Source organism: Danio rerio, chromosome 23, assembly GCF_049306965.1.
Source record: "Danio rerio strain Tuebingen ecotype United States chromosome 23, GRCz12tu, whole genome shotgun sequence".
NCBI classification, from domain to species: domain Eukaryota; kingdom Metazoa; phylum Chordata; class Actinopteri; order Cypriniformes; family Danionidae; genus Danio; species Danio rerio.
The window spans coordinates 44,534,845-44,555,087 of NC_133198.1; the positions used below are offsets into that span (position 1 = coordinate 44,534,845).

General features: G+C 35.0%; 1 protein-coding gene across 7 annotated transcripts in view; it reads left to right on the forward strand.

Annotated features, from left to right (window-relative positions):
* The window catches only part of nhsa (Nance-Horan syndrome a (congenital cataracts and dental anomalies)), a 213,576-nt gene that overhangs the window by 178,901 nt on the left and 14,432 nt on the right, over window positions 1-20,243 (forward strand). For 2 of the 7 annotated variants that reach the window (XM_021470044.3, XM_021470046.3), the window contains exons 3-7: window positions 481-617; window positions 725-769; window positions 3,286-3,348; window positions 12,609-12,804; window positions 15,838-15,885. In XM_021470044.3, coding sequence (XP_021325719.2) covers window positions 481-617; window positions 725-769; window positions 3,286-3,348; window positions 12,609-12,804; window positions 15,838-15,885 — 489 coding nt within the window. The remainder of the gene's footprint in view (window positions 1-480; window positions 618-724; window positions 770-3,285; window positions 3,349-12,608; window positions 12,805-15,837; window positions 15,886-20,243) is intronic. The other 5 variants (XM_001919305.9, XM_073939339.1, XM_073939338.1 and 2 more) reach the window with 3 other exon arrangements.

Below are 20,243 nucleotides of genomic sequence, written 5' to 3' on the forward strand. Positions count from 1 at the left end.
GACCTCTAGTGGTGGAATATGGAAGTGACACTCTACAATAATGCTGTTAGAGTTAAAAGACCATGATAGTAAACTTTATACATACTACCTTTTTAACATAGTACTTTTATGTGCTATTATGATATACTGTGATTATAATTATTGTAGAATCAGGGGCGGATTAAGCAAATTGGGGGCTCTAGCTAGCCAACCCCAGCCATGGGGTCCTGATGCACCCTTTTTACTTTTATTTAGTTATTATTTATTTTGATGTTATTTAAATTACTCAGTCTTCAATCTTCTAAGTATATACTTAATACTTCAAGGTATAAGTTATAAAGTGCAGTTATAGAAAAACTATGGTGATATTTACAGATGGATGTACTATCAACATTATATACAGGTTGTATTAGCTATGAACAGAGATTTACAATAGATGAATATATGCGCGTTAGGATGCTAAAAATGAGTGTGTGATTTGTGTTTTCTTCTGCTCTTCAGATCAGCAGCAGAGGCAGCAGGAGAGCGAGAGAGAGCGGCGGGTCACCATCTCCATCTCCATGCTTCCGTCGGTGCCCTCATACCCATCGCCCCGCGCCCACAGGAGACGCCAGCAGAGGGACACACATCTGAGCACGGTAAAGAACTTTGCAAAACACGGTAAACTGCTGGGTGTAGCTGTGTGAAGCTCATATTAGTGTGTGGGTTTGTCTGTGCGTGTGTATGCATGTGTGTGTGTGTTTAGGAGAGGACGGAGAGAGACACAGAGACTCAGACAACACAGACACAGGTAAACCTCTCTTGAAGCCAATAATCATACTTATTTTTTTTATATTTTATGCATTCATTCAACTCTTGTGAAAAAGACTTAAAGTACAAAGGAGATCAAAACTAACCATATTGATTTGGTTAGCTCACATTGCTAGTTTTGTGGTGAACAATTTATCTTTGCATGTCATTGAAAAAAGGTTTATTTATGAAGTTATTTATAGGTTTAGTCTGTTATGAATATTACTCTTGCAGATATTTTCTCCTGCTTTAAGCATTAAGTCTCTTTATAAAACATATTTGCTGTCACATTTGTGTCATTTTGTTTCTCAGGTAATTGTATTTTGATTTAATAATGTATAGAATGTAGAACTGTAAGAAAAAACATCACCTTTTTTATTTTTTATTGCATAACAAGAACAATAGCATACAAAAAAATGAGGAATACAATGCTTAAAATTTTTTTCTACATCAAAGGAACAAATCAGTAGAGATAAATATTAAAAAAAACTAAAAGATTTGGTAAAATTGCAGGGGATATATAAATTACAAAAAATGTTGCATAAGAAAAGGATTCCAAAATTGCATACATCCTTATAGCTTTTTTTATTTTTAGTGTCTTTTAGGGTTTCGATATAATGCTTAAGATCAATTTTTAACCAATAAATATATTAGGCTTATCATTTGACCAATTTTGATTGTGTATATGGTACTTCCCATATATTATCATTAAATTAATAAACAAATTTTTCTCCAAAGTTTTGTTGTTATAATTGTATATCCAAAAAAAATCTTAAAGAAAACTGATTTTTTTATTTTGTAAGTTTAATTATAAGATATTCAACATCAAACCAAAACATTTGGGTATATGTGCATTCAAAAAACAGGTGTTTAATCGATTCCTTCTCTAATTCACAAAAAGTGCACATAGATTCCATGTCTCTAAAAAATGTTTGAACAACTTGTTTCACCGGATAAATTAAATGAATTTTGTTATATGCAGGGCCAGATTAATTTTGCTATTTCTGTGGAGAATTTTGGTAAAGACTGCACATTTCTGTGGAATTATTTTGGGAGTATCATAACTAAAACTTTAATATGTGAAATAAAAAATAATATCTTTTTAACTGTTATTTAATGTTTAAATTGCAAATCCAATTAGATCCACTTTATTTGGTAAACAAAGCAAGTCTCTCATGTAATATCTCTACTAAAAGACAGAATATATTACTTTACAAACTGTATTGTACATAAATCAGATGAACATTTTCATATTAGTCAATAATATTACTGTTCTTTATTTAAAAACTGCATAAATATAGATTTACTCACATTTACTCAAGTAAATAAACAGAATTAATGATGGGCTAAAAATCTGCAGAATTCTGCGCACATGCAGATTCCGTGTGAGCCTGGTTATATGTCACTTCTTTGACTTTATTGGTGTGGCAGTATTTACTAGGTGAGTTCCAAACTTTTTCCCACTCAATCTGCTCAAATAAGGAATTCCAAAAAGATTTGCATTTAGGCAACAATGTGCTTTATTTTAATGTAACAGTTAATACATTTATTGTCTTTCATTTTCACACCATTAATACTTAACTGGTTAGTATGTAAAATATTTGATTCAGAGGATAAATTACCGCATAAGAGCTGTAAGTCCACTAGGAATTGCATCAAATACTATTGCAAATTCTAGCAGTTATGGGGATCTTGTAATAATTGAATAATTGAGAAGTTCACAATAATTAAAAAGTTGTCCATTGCTTTTAAATTACTGTAATCTTTTTTTTTTTGAGGGGGGTGGGTGATAAGCGATTTAACAAAATATTATTTTTGTTTCTGATCGGCACCGCTTCAGAGGCGTTGCTCGCTGCAGAAGTTGGGATTTGTTTAACTTTTCAAGCGGCGACAAAAGCGTCAGCCAATCAGATTGCTGTATGCAAATACACCAGCTCAGACAGTGGCCTATTGCTGACTAATTTCATTGGCTGACGCTGCTATGACGATCGTGTCAGCCCCAACTTCAGACACGCCCTTTCTCAACCGTTGATGCTGAAGCCCCGTGTGAATGGGGAGTTATGCGTGGGAGAGATGCTTCAAATTATTTTTGAAAGTATGCATATTTTTAAAATAACTAGTATTTTACAAATACACTCGAACTGTTGAATAAGACGCATAATGAGAATAACCAAAATCATCAGATGAGTCAGTGCTTTATAAAATGAAGCCTTGACCGTGCAAGCAGAGACTGCATATCTCGGATATGCAATTTCAGAAACGATGCAATCAGTGGAGCCAGTTAAGCCACTGTGAGGGGTGGGGTTAGATCCCATTAAAACCCATTAAAAAGCATTGCATGCAGCTCAGATTGCAACTACACCAATTCTGCATCCAGACCCCCCTCTCGAATTACCGAGCGTCAATATGTTGGTCGTGAGAATGTGTTTGCATGTTGATGGAAGCCCAGCCGTTGTGTTCATATCTGTGTTCATGTTCATCCTCATATTCATGTCTTTGTGTTTGTGTTTGTTGTAGTTTCAAAGCACCCGGTCCTCCTCCCCTACTGAGTGTTGTCATTTTTCCCCATGGAGCAGAAAGGTATATAAACGTCTCCTGAATCCTTCCATTCTGATCTGGAAACAGTTTTACATCAATGTCAAATCATAACGATGGCGACCAAACCAAAACTGCTTCTATGCCAGATAATCAACAACTAACTAAGATTTGGTTTGATGGACATTTCATGCATGACAATTTCTATTATAAATGTCTGATCAGGAATTGTTAGGTTGAGGATGAAAACCAAATCTTAACAGGGCTCTCTTTTTTGTGTGTGTTTTACTAACATCTTTATTTCTCTAATTTCTGCAGTTCAGTTAATTATTTTTTTAATTATTTCCCAATGATGTTTAACAGAGTACAGACGTTTTTTTAATAGTATTTCCTATTATTTTTTCTTCTGGAGAAAGTCTTATTTCTTTTAGTTTGGCTGGAATAAAAGCACACTGTCAAAAAATTTATCAAGCAACCTACAATTTTTCAGTTAAACTTCTCTAGTCATTTCAACTCAACATCAATCAAACGGACTAAAAATGTTAAGTTAAACTTCATATAGCTAAAAACTATTAAGTTGAAACCTGATTAACTGATTAAAATAAGTAACATTTGTTGTTATGACTTTTTTGTGTTTTTTTATAGTGCTGCTTTTACATTTTAGGTCAATATTATTAACCCCCTTATGAAGTTATAATTTTTTATTAGCTACAAAACAAACCACGGTTGTCCATTGACTTGCCTAATTATACCCTAACTTAACCCAATTAACCAAGTTAAGCCTTTAAACATCACTTTAATGCTGAGTTCAGACTGCATTATTTTGAAACTAGTCGTGTCACAGATGTTTTCACACTGCATGACTATCTGGGCTTGCGTTTTGCCGCTGTTTTGTTTACACTGCAAGATCGATCGGCGGCAGGGGCTTTCACCTTGCATGACTTTACAATAGGAAAAATCGCTGACAACTTCATCCAAACTACGTCTCACAGCCAAAAACACGTGGTATATCTTTTGATATTAACTACATAACGAGGAAGAAGACTTTAATGGGGTAGAAAATGTCCATATTTGCTCACCTGGGTTTGAAGGGAGTTAGCAATTTCTCCTCAACTTTCTTTTTTAACTTTCTGTATTAAACGTCGAACAGACACGGGTGCTCCTGTCAAACCTCTATTAGTTTTTCCTACATTTCCTGGTTCCAAATAAACTGAAAATGAGCGCTTTTAACTTCTCCCTCAACCTCCCGCTGGCCTGCAGGTGCACACACACACACACACACAAGTGAGTTCTGCTCTCTGATTGTAGGTGATCGCCGATGTTATTTTTAGTCAAAACTCATTTCACACGACATGATTTGAATCGCAGATAGCTTCAGATATAGCGATTCTCTCAGATCGTTCATACTGTGTGATTGTCAATCACGAGCACGAGCTCCAACTTGCCAGTGACTTCAGGCATTTGTCGGCGATATCTTAAAACCTGTCGGCGAGTCAAAATCGGGGCTAAAATCATGCAGTGTGAACTCGGCATAAGTTGAGTATCTTGCAAAATAACTAGTAAATTAGTAGAGCTGTGAACCTACACTAGTCTCACGGTTCGGTTCGGTTACGATTATCATGCCATCGATTCGGTTCAATTCAATATTTCGGTGCATCACGGTGCATTGACGATGCTTTTATATTTTCTTCACAGCAGCAGCTCTTGTATTAAAATGTATGAATATATTTATATTTATATAGGCTATTATTTGTAATACAATTGTGTCATTTAATACAAACAGTCAGATATATAAACTGTAACTTAAAAAAAAAAACGAGCATTTAGAAAATAATATAAACAAATATAAATATCCAGCTCAATTTCTGAATCTTGTCTAGTTCTCTTACACCCCTTTGATTGGTTACACCCTCAACAAAAACAGTTGCAATTGGCTCTTGCGCGCTGCGCTCTTCAGATGAATGATAAGCGGCAGGCGGCAATCTCACAGCTGATCTATTATAGACACGGTGGAGAAAACTCTGCAGACACGCGCTCGTTTCTGTATCCAAAAGTAACGCTGTAAAACAGCCGAGAAGAAAAGCCACACCAGCAGGTCAAATGGGCCACTGTGTGTGTGTGAGAGAGAGAGAGACAGAGACAGAGCGAGAGCGAGCGAGCGAGTGAGAGAGAGAGAGAAATGGAGTAGGCTACTTTCATTCTCAAACACACACAGTGAAGTTGTGCACAGTTCATGAGTATTAAGTAGTCAGAACGTTGTAAATACTCGCGATCGTCTCCCTCGCAACAGAGCGCATATGAGGTAAATGACCTCAGTAATAACCGGTTATGATTATTACTGAACTGATACCGAATTGTCCACGTCTGCATCGCGGTGCATCGAAGAAACGATGAATTTTGACACCCCTATAAATTAGTATTTACTGTCATCATTTCTGTAACCACGGGGAGTGACACAAACAACTGAGGTAGGATCCAAATGCAGGTCTAATCAGTGGTCAGGCAAGCAATGGTCAATATAGTTGCAAACAGGTAAATGGAGACAGTCCAGAATCGTAATCAGTAAACAGGCGAGAGGTCAAAAGGCAGGCGGCAGACTAAGACGAAAAGGCTAACAAGGCAAGGGTCAAAACACAAGAAAACAAGACTAGGAAAACGCGTTGTAGTGTTACTTTACGGATAACAAGACTCGGCATGTGAATGAGTGTGTGTGCTGCTTAAATAATGTGCGTAATCAGTCTTCGACAATGTTCTGGTGGTGCGAGTGTAATCAGTCTAAATGAGGAAGCAGGTGTGTGTGGACGAAGAGCATGTATGAAGTTGTAGTCCATAAACTGGCAGATCTGTAGTTTGTATGAGTGATAATGTTTTTCAGCGACCTCTGGTGGTTAGAGGTCGCTGGTGATCGTGACAATTGCAAAGACAACTAATTATTTATAAGAAAACTATATGTTGAAAATCTGTTAAACAGCACAATATTTGAATAGTTAATATTTTACAGGTGGGCTAATAAATTTGACTTCAGCTGTTTGTTAAAAATATAATCTGTGCATGTGTGTGCAATTGTTGAAAATGTGTGTAAAACTGAACTTTTAAGGCATTTTTGACCTTTAGGAGAACAGGCATTAAAAGGTTTGGTAACACTTTAGTTGAAGTAACATTTAACACTATTTACTACAGGCATATTGCCTGCCTATTATTAAGATATGAACTGTTTATTAGCACTTATAAAGTATGATCTTATTGTACATGCCTAATCCTAGCCAAGACCTAAACCCAACTAATACCTTAATAACTATTATTAAGCAACTAATTAGTAGTTTACTGAGTTAAAAGTCTCAGTTAATTGTTTGTTAATAGCGTGAACTGTACATTAAAGTAAAGTGTGACCAACAGTTTTAATTAAGAAATTAATAGTTTTATTTAGTAAGGATGGATTACATTGAACAGGAGTGACAGTAACGATGTGTATAATATTTAAAAATATATATAAATACTGTAAATAATGATCATTTTATTGAACTTTTTGCTCGTCAAAGAATACTCAAGTACAGTTTTCACAAAATATTATGATCCAGCAACAACAATTGATAGTAAGAAATGTGGTTAAGCATCTAAATCCTCAGATTGATTTCTAAAGGATCATTTGGTTAGCACTGTCACCACCAAGAAGGTGGCTGGTTTGAGTCCCGGCTGGGTCAGTTGGCGTTTGCATGGAGTTTGCATGTTCTCCCCGTGTTGGTGTGGGTTTCCTCCGGATGCTCCGGTTTCCCCCTACAGTCCAAACACATGCGCTATTGACCTTATTCTCCGCAGACGAGCGGGCGCTGCCATTTGATTCTTTTTGGCACGAGACTTCCGGTCTCATTCACTTCCATTCATTTTTAGACATTAAAATCTGCTCGTTTCGCGGTTTGATGTTGCAAACTGATATTTCCTTGTTATATTATTCTACTTGGTCTGTATAGTCATGCAAACATTTGTTTGTAGAGCAAGTGGTTTGACCGTTTTTTGCCGTTTATTATTCCTTGTCATTTCTCCCATAGGCGACTGAAACGGAAGTTCTAAGACAATCGCGAAAACAGGCGCACTTCCGCATTTTAGAATAAGGTCAATAGGTGAATAGGGGAAACGAAATCGGCCGTTCTGTATGAGTGTGTGTGTGAATGTGAGAGTGTATGGTAGTTTCCCTGTACTTTTACAATGTAGATTGTGTCAAAGCAGCTTCACATAAAAGATCATAGTACATATGCTGGAATAGTTGGCGGTTCATTCTACTGTGGCGACTCCTGATAAATAATGGATTAGGATGAAGGAAAACGAATGAATGGATGAATTTTAAAATATATTTACATAGGAAAGTCAAAGCACATGCTGTAAAGCCCCCGCCCTCTTTTGTAGAAAAAGGGGGCGGGGTCAGGCGCTAATTTGCATTTAAAGAGACACTTATTAAAATAAACATTTACATTAGAGCGTGATAAAAAGCACAATAGGGTCATCAAATAAAATCTAAATTAAATTAGTTTTTTTTTATTAACTGCTTGAACAGTAACAGACGAATTCATACGTGTTCAGTCGTATGAAAATGTATGATTTAAAAAAGGGGGAGTGGCACCAAACCCCGCCCCTAAACCCAACCAATGTTTGATGATGTGCACATAGTACTAAATCGTACGAATTAGATTGTAAGAATTCATTAGAATTAGCCACTAAATCAAAAAGTTACGAACTGCTGTGATACTACGTTGAGAAAAATATGAAGCAGGCGAGTTGAAGTTTTTAAAATATGAAACCAAAATCTTTTAATGATAAATATAAATTTCTTGCTTTTTAGCTTTTCATCTCTCTTAATGTCTTCAAATACATCACAAATTCTTCTTTGAACACCACTAGTCTTGGGGGAATTTTGAAAAAATTGCGTTTATGAATATAACATTTTAATAATAACAACAAATTATTCATTATAAAGATGATGCGGTGGCGCAGTAGGTAGCACGTTCACCCTCTCAGCAAGAACGTCGCTGGTTCGAACCTCGGCTGGGTCAGTTGGTGAATAGGTGAATTGGGTATGCAAAAATTGGCTGTAGTGTATGATTGTCAGTGAGTGTGTATGGATTTTTCCAGTGATGGGTTGCGGCTGGAAGGGCATCCAATGTGTAAAACATGTGCTGGACAAGTTGGCGGTTCATTCTGCTGTGGCGACCCCTGATTAATAAAGGGACTAAGCCAAAAAGAAAATGAATTAATTCATTCATTGTATAAGATATATTTTTATTCTTTTATCCTTAAGTATTAGGCCAAACTTAATCATTTTCAGTGAGAAGGCTTGCAGATAATTTCTGTTGTATCCAAACTAATAATGTAAATTAAGTTAAAGACTTTCTATCTCCTGAGACTGAATGTGAGGAGTGACTGAGAAACACACACACACACACACACACACAAAGAGAGAGAGAGAAGGAAATGCGCTAGTTTGAGGTTTCCTAATGACAGGTTTTCATGGCAGAGCCGCTGTCTGACTGCGTGCGTGTGTGTGTGTGTGTGTGTGTGTATCTGCGGCAGAAAAATATAATTGCCCATCAACTACCGGCACTTGGCTTTACCCACAAACCCCTGTCGGAGAGCATGACTCAAGACAGACACTTTAGAGAGTGAGTCTCCTTTTGAAAACTCCTCTTCATGTTGTAGTTCTTATACGGCTCTTTTGGTACATTCTAAGGGTACAGAATTAATACAAGTTAAAAAGTAGTCTTTATATATATATATATATATATATATATATATATATATATATATATATATATATATATATATATATATATATATATATATATATATATATATAACTATAACCTCTCTAGTTTGATTAAAGTCTGGTAATGTTGAACTGTATTCGATGCAATCAATAACAGCATGAGAGGTTTTATGCTGAAGGCTTGGTTTTTACTCCAGAAATTGTATTTAGTTGGATCAGGGTTATTATATTAATTCATTCCTTCATTTTTTATATTCATTTGTGCTACCCACTGCACCACCGCGTCGCCAACATTGAGATGAAATGTTAAATTTTACATTGTTAAAAAAGAACAGTGCCGCCCCCAGGTTCATTCATTGATTGATTCATTTTCTTGTCAGCTTAGTCCCTTTATTAATTTGGGGTCGCCACAGTGGAATGAACTGCCAACTTATCCAGCAAGTTTTTACGAAGCGGATGCCCTTCCAGCAACAACCCATCTCTGGGAAACATCCACACACACATTCACACACATGTTCATACACTATGGACAATTTAGCCTACCCAATTCACCTGTACCGCATGTTTTTTGACTGTGGGGGAAACCGGAGCACCCGGAGGAAACCCATGCGAACACAGGGAGAACATGTAAACTCCACACTGAAACGCCAACGGAGTCAAGGCTTGAACCAGCAACCCAGCGACCTTCTTGCTGTGAGGCGACAGCACTACCTACTGCGCCACTGCTTCGCCCATTTGTTACTCAGTGATAGTAAAATAAAACTGGGAAAATTCTCACATTAAGCATCACAATAAAAAAGAGAGCAAAAAATAAAAAAAATGGTTTATTTACTTTTTCAGTTATTTTTTGTTTATTTATTATTTATTTATTTATTTTTTGTTTATTCATTTGTTTTTTGTTTATTTAGTTTTATTTATTTATTCATTTATTTATTTATTCATTTATTATTTTTAGTTTATTTATTATTTATATAATTTAATTTATTTATTTGTTTTTTATTTATTTTTATTTATTTAGTTCATTTATTTTTTCATTTATTTTTAGTTTATTTATTTATTTTGTTTTTTATTTATTTAGAATGTATTTATTTATTTATAGCTAATTGATTTATTTTAGTTTATTTATTTATTTTAGTTTATTTATTATTTATTTAATTTTAATTTATTTGTTTTTTATGTATTTTTTGTTTATTTGTAATTAATTTATTTTGAATTTATTTGTTTATTTATTTTTTTGTTTTTTTACTTATTTTGTTTTTATTTATTTACAATTTATTTATTCAAAATTTATTTATTTATTTTTTGTTTATTTGTTTATAAATAATTTTTTATTATTACTTTTTATGTATTTTTAGTTTATTTATTTATTTAAATATATTTAGTTTATTTATTTAACATCTTGCCAAACTTTTGCGTTAATTAATAAAATGTTTACTTTTTTAACAGAGGCTCTTATGCTCACCATGGCTGTATGTAATTTAAAGTACTCTAATTTAAAATATTTAGTTGAAGATAAAGTTATTACTCCTCCTGTGAAACTATAATACTTATAGTTGGGAATATTTCCCAAGTACTGTTTAAAGTAGAGCAGATTTTTTTAAATACTAATTTTTTTAAGAGCTGATTTCTAAGTTTGTCTTCAACTTTATGTTGCCATCATTACTGCAGTCTTCAGTGTCTGATGATCCTTCAGAAATCATTGTAGATTATTAATTGCTTACTATTAAGTAATGTTGCCAAAGGGAAAAAATCTGGACTGTAAACATGATAACTTTCATTTTCTCAGTTTCGTCTTGCTGCTTTACTCTCCGTCTTTCTCTGCCTTTCTCTATCTCCGCTCTTGAGCTTCATGAATGGCATTCTTTCATTCCCTGTTTCTTCTCTAATCGAAAATAGCTTTTGAACCGGAGCCAGAAGGAGAAATCAAACCGTAACATTTGGCTCCGTTCCAGCCCCTGATTTTCCCACTTCTCCTGCTCATTTCAGCTGCATTTTTCCTTCTTTTTCTCCTCGTCTCCTTTGATCCCATGTTTTCCAAAAACTCTACTTCACCTCTTGCCCTTCACCTCCACGCCGGCAAAACAAAACGCTCATAAACGCTCTTTGATTTCTCCACCTTTTTTTCCCCCCTCCTTCTCTTGGTTTTGGGAGAAGTTTCTGTGGTAACACTTTTTTTTTTGCCTGCTGTTTATTGTGAGATCCTCATTGGGCGGCTCAGAAAAAAAGACACACAAAGACTCAATAAAACAGCTCTCCTTAACACTGCGCACGCTCTTATGACAGACACTAAACACTCTTTAGTTAACACACTCTTCAGTCATTTCCACGAGGTAAGTTTGAGCTTTTACAATCAGGATTTAGCCAAGTGCATTGGATGGCAAATGAAATATGGAAATTGAGCTGTATTGCATTGAAGTGTTATGCTGTGTGCTTCATGTGTGCTAGATAAAGCTGTTGTAGTACTTTTCTGAAGCTGTTTTACACTGATTTATTGTCTTTGCATGCTTCCCTATCGCTTCTTTATGCATGTGCATTGATTATATCATTAAAAATGTAATTGTGCTCCAAAAAAAATCAGTTCATAAAAAGTTTAAAAGCCTATTCAATCAGGGTGACAAAATTCATGTGCGTCTGGAGTTGATTTGGACAAGTCGTTTCTGTGTGGAGTTTGCATGTTCTCCCTGCCTTCGCGTGGGTTTCCTCCGGGTGCTCCGGTTTCCCCCACAGTCCAAAGACATGCGGTACAGGTGAATTGGGTAGGCTAAATTGTCCGTAGTGTATGAGTGTGTGTGTGAATGTGTGTGTGGATGTTTCCCAGAGATGGGTTGCGGCTGGAAGGGCATCCGCTGCGTAAAAACTTGCTGGATAAGTTGGCGGTTCATTCTGCTGTGGCGACCCCGGATTAATAAAGGGACTAAGCCGACAAGAAAATGATTGAAATACAGGAACGTATGTATTTAACTCACACAATAACCTCAAATCAGCAGTTATTAACGATGCAGTAAAGCAGGGGTCTCAAACTGTCAGCCCGCGGGCTATTTACATTAACATAACGGATATCCACACAGCAGTGGATATTATTGTGTATCCTGTCACATTTGGCGGGCAAAAACAGTGCAAAGTTAAACGCACGCGATATGTGTGCATGAACTTTGTGACAACATTGAGTGTGACTTTGCACTCACACTACAAGCGTACCGCGCCAAAGTCCAAGCGAATCGCGCTTCTGCACACCTCTTCCAACCAGGCCAGTGCCGGCCAACTGTAGCGTGCCTGAACCCGATTCAGAGCACTCACACTTCTTAAAAGATCTGGGAAACGGGCCTGGGCACGGTTCGGATAGCCAAGTGTGAGTGCGCCCTTAAAAAACACAAAATATGCTAAATGTTAATTAACAAATCTTTTTTTCACAGCGTAGCTTATAGTATTTTCTTGTACATTGCTTGCTTTTCTTATAAAACCTTCTAATCAGAACTTTCAAACCCATAATATAAAAGATTAACACCTATTTCAGTGTATTCAGTGTTCATTACTGTAATTATTTCTCCAGGTTACTCCTCCAGGTGATTCAGACTCAGAGCTGGTGGCTTTAGGCCACTGGCCGAAGTGCCCGATCCCAAACGTGCCCTCAACGCTGGACAAACAGACCAACTGGGCAGGACTCTTACCATTACCGACCCCAGAAGAGAAAATGAAGACCGACTCTCAAGTCATCAACTCATGCATCGTCCCTATTAACGTCACAGGTAAACGCCTCTAGTGTTTGCTAATGGTAATGCATGCTGAGTCAGGACCTAGAATGACATTTAAAGGGGCAGTTCCCTCAAAACTGACGATTTATACTGTTGATTTACTCATCCTAAGGCCATGCAAGATGTAGTGAGTTAGTTTTTCTTCAGTAGAGCATTGAAGAACATATGAAAAAAAAATACTAGTGTTTCTGAATAATACTAAAGTACTTACAATGATCCCTCGCTATAATACAGTTCACCTTTCGCAGCCTCGCAGTTAAATTATTATTTTTTTTTTTGCAATTTCACAATGTTTTTTTTTTTTACAGCACATTGGGTTCTGTGTCCTGATTGGCTGTAGATCATCGTCAGTCAATCTCCTCTGTGTCTCTGCTACAGTACAGAATGTGTTCAGCTTGCCAAATTAAAATAAACCTTCGATCGCTAGCAAGACCATAGTAAAGGGGGTCGTACACAGGATACGACACACCACACAGTGCCATGCATTTGAGAATTGTTAGCATAGGTTTAAATCAGGGTACACACACCAGCGCCTCAAGTCAGCGGCTGTCTGTGGTGCCCAGCTATGACTCAGGACACTGTTCATATTTATGCCGCGCCACAGAGCGCCATCTGAATCATTTCATTTTAATAACATGCCAATGTGTGCATCCGATGTGTGTTACTTCCAGCTGTCATGTGCGCAGCGCATCTGGGGCCTCATGTATAAACAATGCGTACGCACAAAAACTTTGCGTACGCCAGGTTTCACGCTCAGAATCGCTCACGTTTGGATTTACCAACGATAAAATGAACGTGGGAATGTGCGCAGCTCCACGCCAGCTTTATGGCTGGCGTACGCACATTTTTTGTGCGTGTCTGTTTTATTTCCATTGGCGACTCCTAGAGGCAGTTGTGTTAAATTGCTCTCTACAAAGTGTCTTTGAGCCTTGCAATGGCAGCTGTATGAGACGGGTTCATCTAGCAGGTATATAAGGTTTCCATACCATACAGTTGACCAGCCAAACATTAAAGCGCAATTTGCAGCGGTCGGCTGTTTTCCCAATGTAATGGGAGGGATCTACTCTTTTTTTGCATAGATGTTTAAATGTATATATGATTTGTGTCATTCATATATATATATAATCTAAATAAAAAAAACATTTTCTCAAATGTATGCATGCATGTGTGTATTTAAAAATACATAATAAATGTACACACATACAGTTGAAGTCAGAATTGTTAGTCCCCCTTTAATATATATATATATATATATATATATATATATATATATATATATATATATATATATATATATATATATATATATATTTCCCAAATTATATTTAACAGAGCAAGGAAATTTTCACAGTATGTCTGATAATATTTTTTCTTCTGGAGTAAGTCTTATTTGTTTTATTTTGGCTAGAATAAAAGCAGTTTTTATTTTTTTCAAATCCATTTTAAGGTCAATATTATTAGCCCGTTTAAGCTATATTTTTTCGATAGTCTACAGAACAAACTATTGTTATACTTGACTAGTTACTATAGTATACTTACTCTAACTTGCCTAGTTGACCTTATTAACCTAGTTCAGCCTTTAAATGTTACTTTAAGCTGTATAGAAGTGTCTTGAAAAATATCTAGTAAAATATTATTTACTGTCATCATGTCGTTATTAGAAATAAGTTATTAAAACTATTAGGTTTAGAAATGTGTTGAAAAAAAATCTTCTCTCTGTTAAACAGAAATTGGGGAAAAAATTAATCAGGGGGGCTAATAATTCTGACTTCAACTGTATATTATGACAAAACACAGTTTTATTTTTTAATGTGATTAATTGCAATTACCCAACATTAAAATATAAACATATGATGACCCAATATTGTAGTTTTTACAGCTATAGTGCACATTATATGGCAATACATCACAGTTTACTGTAGTGATAATGAGACCAGTTTCATTTGTTTTGATTGAAAATCGAAGTGCTGGTAGCTGTTGACTTTTAATTTATTACCCCAATTTCATGTAAAAATCTTCTTTAATGCTCTATTGAAGACAAAAAATAAATAAATAAGTTGACTACATCTTGGATGCCCTGATGTTGAGTGATTTTTATTTTTAAATGGTAGTTCATAGCATTATAAAGTGTTTTCTTCTGAAATATGAAGTCTCATTATAATAAAGAAAATAAAGAGGTATTTGACATTGGGCTCAGTTCTGGTGAAGCTGTCGCTCCTAAAGGAGAACTTTGGATCTAGAGATGTAGAATTGTGAATTATTTTAAGATTATTAAAAATATAAACACAACAATTTTCAAAAAAATAAAACTTTCCTCCCACCATCCAAAAACATGCAACTTAAGTTAATTGACTACTCCAAATCGGCACCATAGACATGCTCCTAGTAAGTAGTTATCTCTAAAGAGCAATCACTATCTGTTCATTAGCTACTACAGCAGGGGAGTTCTCGAGATCTACCTGAGCTCAAACTCCGCTCTTGTCCTGCGAACGGGAGGGAGCCCCGGGCTCGAGAATCTTATGAGCTCAGGGCTCTCTCCCGGGACAGCATGCCAAACAAGCTTTATAATCAATCATCAGCTAAGTGTGAACTCTTGAAACTCTGTTTATAAAAATACCCGTGTGCGTGTGGACATGGCTTTATAATCCTGTACCACATAGATCTCAAACTGGAGTCCAGAAGGGCTGCAGCTCTGCAAAGTTTTGCTCCGACCCTAAACAAACACAGCTGATCCAAGCCACCTTGATTAGTTGGATTAGCTGTGCTTGATTGCTGGAGCAAAACTGTGCAGAGCCGTGGCCCTCCAGGAATCCAGTTTGAGACCTATGCTGTATCAGAAATGACAAAATACTGACTTTTACCTGTTCATACAGTGTATATAGTGATATTATAAGGCTTTCGAAATCTCATAAGTAAATCTATATGACAGCATGCTTTAACATCTTGACCAAAGTTCTCCTCTGGGATCAGTGAACAGACGGATGATCTTGTGCGAACGCTGAATTGTGAAATGTGAATTGTTTTCAGAAGAGGGCGCCAGCGCTTCTTCCCCCTCAGCGATATCAGCTTTCCTAAGTGAGAGATCTTTTACATGTCCATTCAGTTTCCCCCGTCAGTATCAGTGCCACTTCATCCCCTCACCATCTCCATCTAGAGTAACATGCGGAGAGAGAAGAGACCAGTTTGCATCTCAGACATTTTAACACTTTCATTTTTGACTGTTGTGGCTTCCTAATTGAATCCATTTATATGTTAATAACGGTTATTGGTCTATGCTACTGTAAGATGAAGCTAAGGGGCTGCTAACTTAATAAACACACAGCAGTTTTAAAGCAGATGGCGGAGTAGGTGAAGAGCTGGGCTTTTATTTATTTATTTTTAATCATGATAGATTAAGATACTAGATCTCTTCTCCCAGGGAGGCTCGAGCAATAAGACAGCACAAAAAGCTTAACATTTAAAACAAATACAAACATATAAGACAAAAAAGTTATCTCGATCATTTAATTTCTATGTTTGTATAGTAATACAGAGTTTTATATGTGAAATGTTTTTTATTATTTGTTATTTAGAGGCGACATGGTGGCTTAGTGGTTAACGCTCACAGCAAGAGGTTTGCTGGTTCCAGTCCCAGCTGGGCTAGTTGGCATTTCGGTGTGAAGTTTGCATGTTCTTTCTCTGTTGGCTTGGGTTTCCTCCGGGTGCTCTAGGGGAATTGGATGAACTAAATTGGCCGTAGTGTATGTGTGTGTGTGTGATTGGGAGCGTGTATGGCTGTTTCCCAGTACTGGGTTGCAGCTGGAAGGGCATCCGCTGCGTAAAACATATGCTGAAATAGTTGGCGGTTCGTTCCGCTGTGGCAACTTCTAATAAATCAGAGGCTTAGCCTAAGAAAAATGAATAAATGATTTATTGTTTTTTTAAAATAATATAAAGAGTAATATTATAGTTTGTTTTATTATATTATATTATATTATATTATATTATATTATATGTGAGTATTGTATATATTTACACTACCGGTCAATAGTTTGGGGTCAGTAAGGCTTTTAAAGGTTTTAAATTAAGCTTCTCCTGCTCACCAAGGCTGCATTTATTTAATAAAAAATACAGTAAAAATTGTAAAATTACGAAATTTTACTGCACTATAAAATAACTCTAAAAGTAGTTTATAATTAATAAAAAAAATTTCATTCCAGTTATTTTAATGATGATTCTTCAGCTTTATTACTCTAGTCTTCAGTCACGTGATCCTTCAGAAATCACTTTAATATTATTATTATTATTATTATTATTATTATTATTATTATTATTAATGGTAATAGTAAAGAAGCAGTAGTGACTGAACAATTAATTTCACTTGAAACTACATACAATGAGCAATAAATAAATATTTAATAAATAGATAATTGGCAATTTATTTATTTTTTACATGTAATAAATGTAATAAATAATATACAAATAAATAATATGCAAATAATAATAATAATAATTAATATTAGAGTGATTTCTGAAGGATTACGTGACTCTGAAAACTGGAGAAATAAAGCTGAAGATTCATCATTAAAACCACTGGAATCAATTATGAAATTAAATTATAAACTACTTTTACAGTTATTTTATAGTGCAGTCAAATTGATAAACAGAATAATTTTCTTTAAAAAAAAAAAACTTGAAAAAAGCAACCCCAAATTTTGACTAGTATATATAAATACATGCACATACATAAAAACTAAATTATACAAAACAAAAACTCTAACATAGATATTTAAATTTAGATATCATTTGTATTATAAATCTATGTATTTTATATCTGAATATAAAAAAATGTATTTTTAAATATAAGCACACATGTGCCTATTTGTATATTCATAATAAATAAACACAGTACAAATACACAGTATGCACACACAATTATATATATATATATATATATATATATATATATATATATATATATATATATATATATTGGATGTAATTAATCACTGATTTTAGAGTATAATTTATTAATTAACAACAAGGGATTACACGTTAGGGCTTAAAATTAAGACAACTTACTAATATATATATATAACATAATTTTTTATTCCAGAAAAACAAAGTATGCCTTTAAGAGTCCAAAATGGTAAATAAAATTGTACTTAAAATAAAAATAGTGCACTCAATTTTTCTGTCAACAGCGTCTGGCTTTAGCAGGTAGATTAAAGTAATAATGCACACTGATTGGCTGTTGTCACACATTGCCGCAGTGTGATTGGCTCTGGAATGACTCCATATAGAGGTGGCACAGTTGCTCAGTGGTTAGCACTGTCGCCTCAAAGTAAAAAGGTCACTGGTTCAAGTCCTGGCTGGGCCAGTTGGCATTTCTGTGTGGAGTTTGCATGTTTTCCCTGTATTGGCGTGGGTTTCTTCCAGGTGCTCCGGTTTGCCCCACAGTTCAAACACATGCGCTATAGGTGAATTGGGTAAACAAAATTGGTCGTAATGTATGAGTGTGTGTGTGAATGTGAATGTGTATGGGTGTTTCCCAGTACTGGGTTGCGGCTGGAAGGGCATCCTCTGCGTAAAACATATGCCGGAATAATAGCCGGTGGTTCATTCCACTGTGGCAGTCCTTGATAATCAGGGACTAATCTGCAGGAAAATGAATGAATGAAGGGGACATAACTAAATATTTTGCTGAATGTTGTCGAAGGTTAAATCAGATCCTTTTTACATGTGATAAATGTTTCAACAGAGATCATCAAACGTGCATTGAAGAAGTTTCATTTCTCAACATATTAAAATAGCCCAAACTGAATGAGAATCACCTGAATGCATTAGAGTATCGTCTGAATTAGACACGGCCGGAAAAGTAGGTTAAAATCTGCAAGTCATGAAATTTGAAACAAAACAAAAAGTTCTTAGTCGTCTTGGCAACTTTCTTTGTGCCAGGAAATGCAAAGAGTCAAGAAAGCGTTTTGTGCATGCTAATCAGTCGCATTAGAATTACAAAGAGGCCAAATATATCCACTCCAGGCTCCACTGCAATGGGACTTTTGCAGAGCGTGTCAGCATGGATTGAGTCGAAGGCTGGAAACTGTGCATCACAGGAACAGTGGTGTAATTGCTGCTCAAAGGCCCAAGTCTGCAATCACATGAGAGTCATGATGCATGAGACTGGACAAACATCTAAACAAGTAGAGCTTCAAATGCAGAGAAGTAGCAGCAGGCTACAGTCTATAAGGCTAGAGGCTGGGGCAGGACTCTCATTTTCAACCCTGGATGTTTATTTATTTATTATTTATCATTATTTGTGTTCTGATGTCCTGAATATGTGGCTCCTTTCACCTTGCATGATATTTAATATTGTCTGATGCATTTTTTTGTCAGTGAAAATATTTTAAACATGACTGAAAGCCATCTTTATGTTTCATGTATAATTTTACAATACATGCATTGCGCTTTTGTTCTTGTTACATGTATTGTTGATTGTGTATATGGATATTTTAAGCTGTTTTATATATATGACATGTGCATTATCTGTTTTAAAGGGATAGTTCACCTAGAAATGTCCATGTTTTCATTTATAAGGGGTCTTTTTTTTGTTGAACACAAAAGAAGATATTTTGAAGAATGTTGGTTGCTGGCACACATACAGTTGAAGTCAAAATGATTCGCCCTCCTGTGATTTTTCTTTTACAAAATTTTCCCATTTGATGTTTAACAGAGCAAGGAATTGTTCACAGTATTTCCTATAATATTTTTTCTTCTGGATAAGGTTTTATTTGTTTTATTTTGGCTAGAATAGCAGTTTTTAAATTTTTTTGCAGCCATTTTAAGGTCAACATTATTAGCGCTCTTAAGCAATAATACTAGTATCTTGAAAAATATCTAGTCAAGTATTATGTGCTGTCATCATGGCAAAAATAATACAAATCAGTTCTTATAAATGAATTATTAAATCTATTATGTTTAGCAGTGGCGGTTCTAGTTTCAATGACCTCCTGGGCAAAACCACCTTAAACATCCCCCTAGAAATAAAGACACTATGTGGTTGAATTTATATATATATATATATTTATCTTTCCTGGTAAAATAAAGGTTATAATAATAATAATAATTTAACATATTTAAATATATATTTTTAAATATCTAAATTTAAAATAATTATTATATATTTATTTACTTTAATAATATATATTATATATATTTTTATATATATTTAACAATTTATTTATTATTATTATTATTATTATTATTATTATTATTATTATTATTATATATTCTGAAAAATTACAGAAATCAATCCTAAATGTAAGAGCCATAATGTGATTTAATATATTTATTATTGTGCTCTATTTTATGTACAGTTTACACGTTTATTATTTGTGTACGTTTGTTGATTTCACCCCTACTCTTTTGTTTGTAATGGTTTTCTCCGTCTTTAT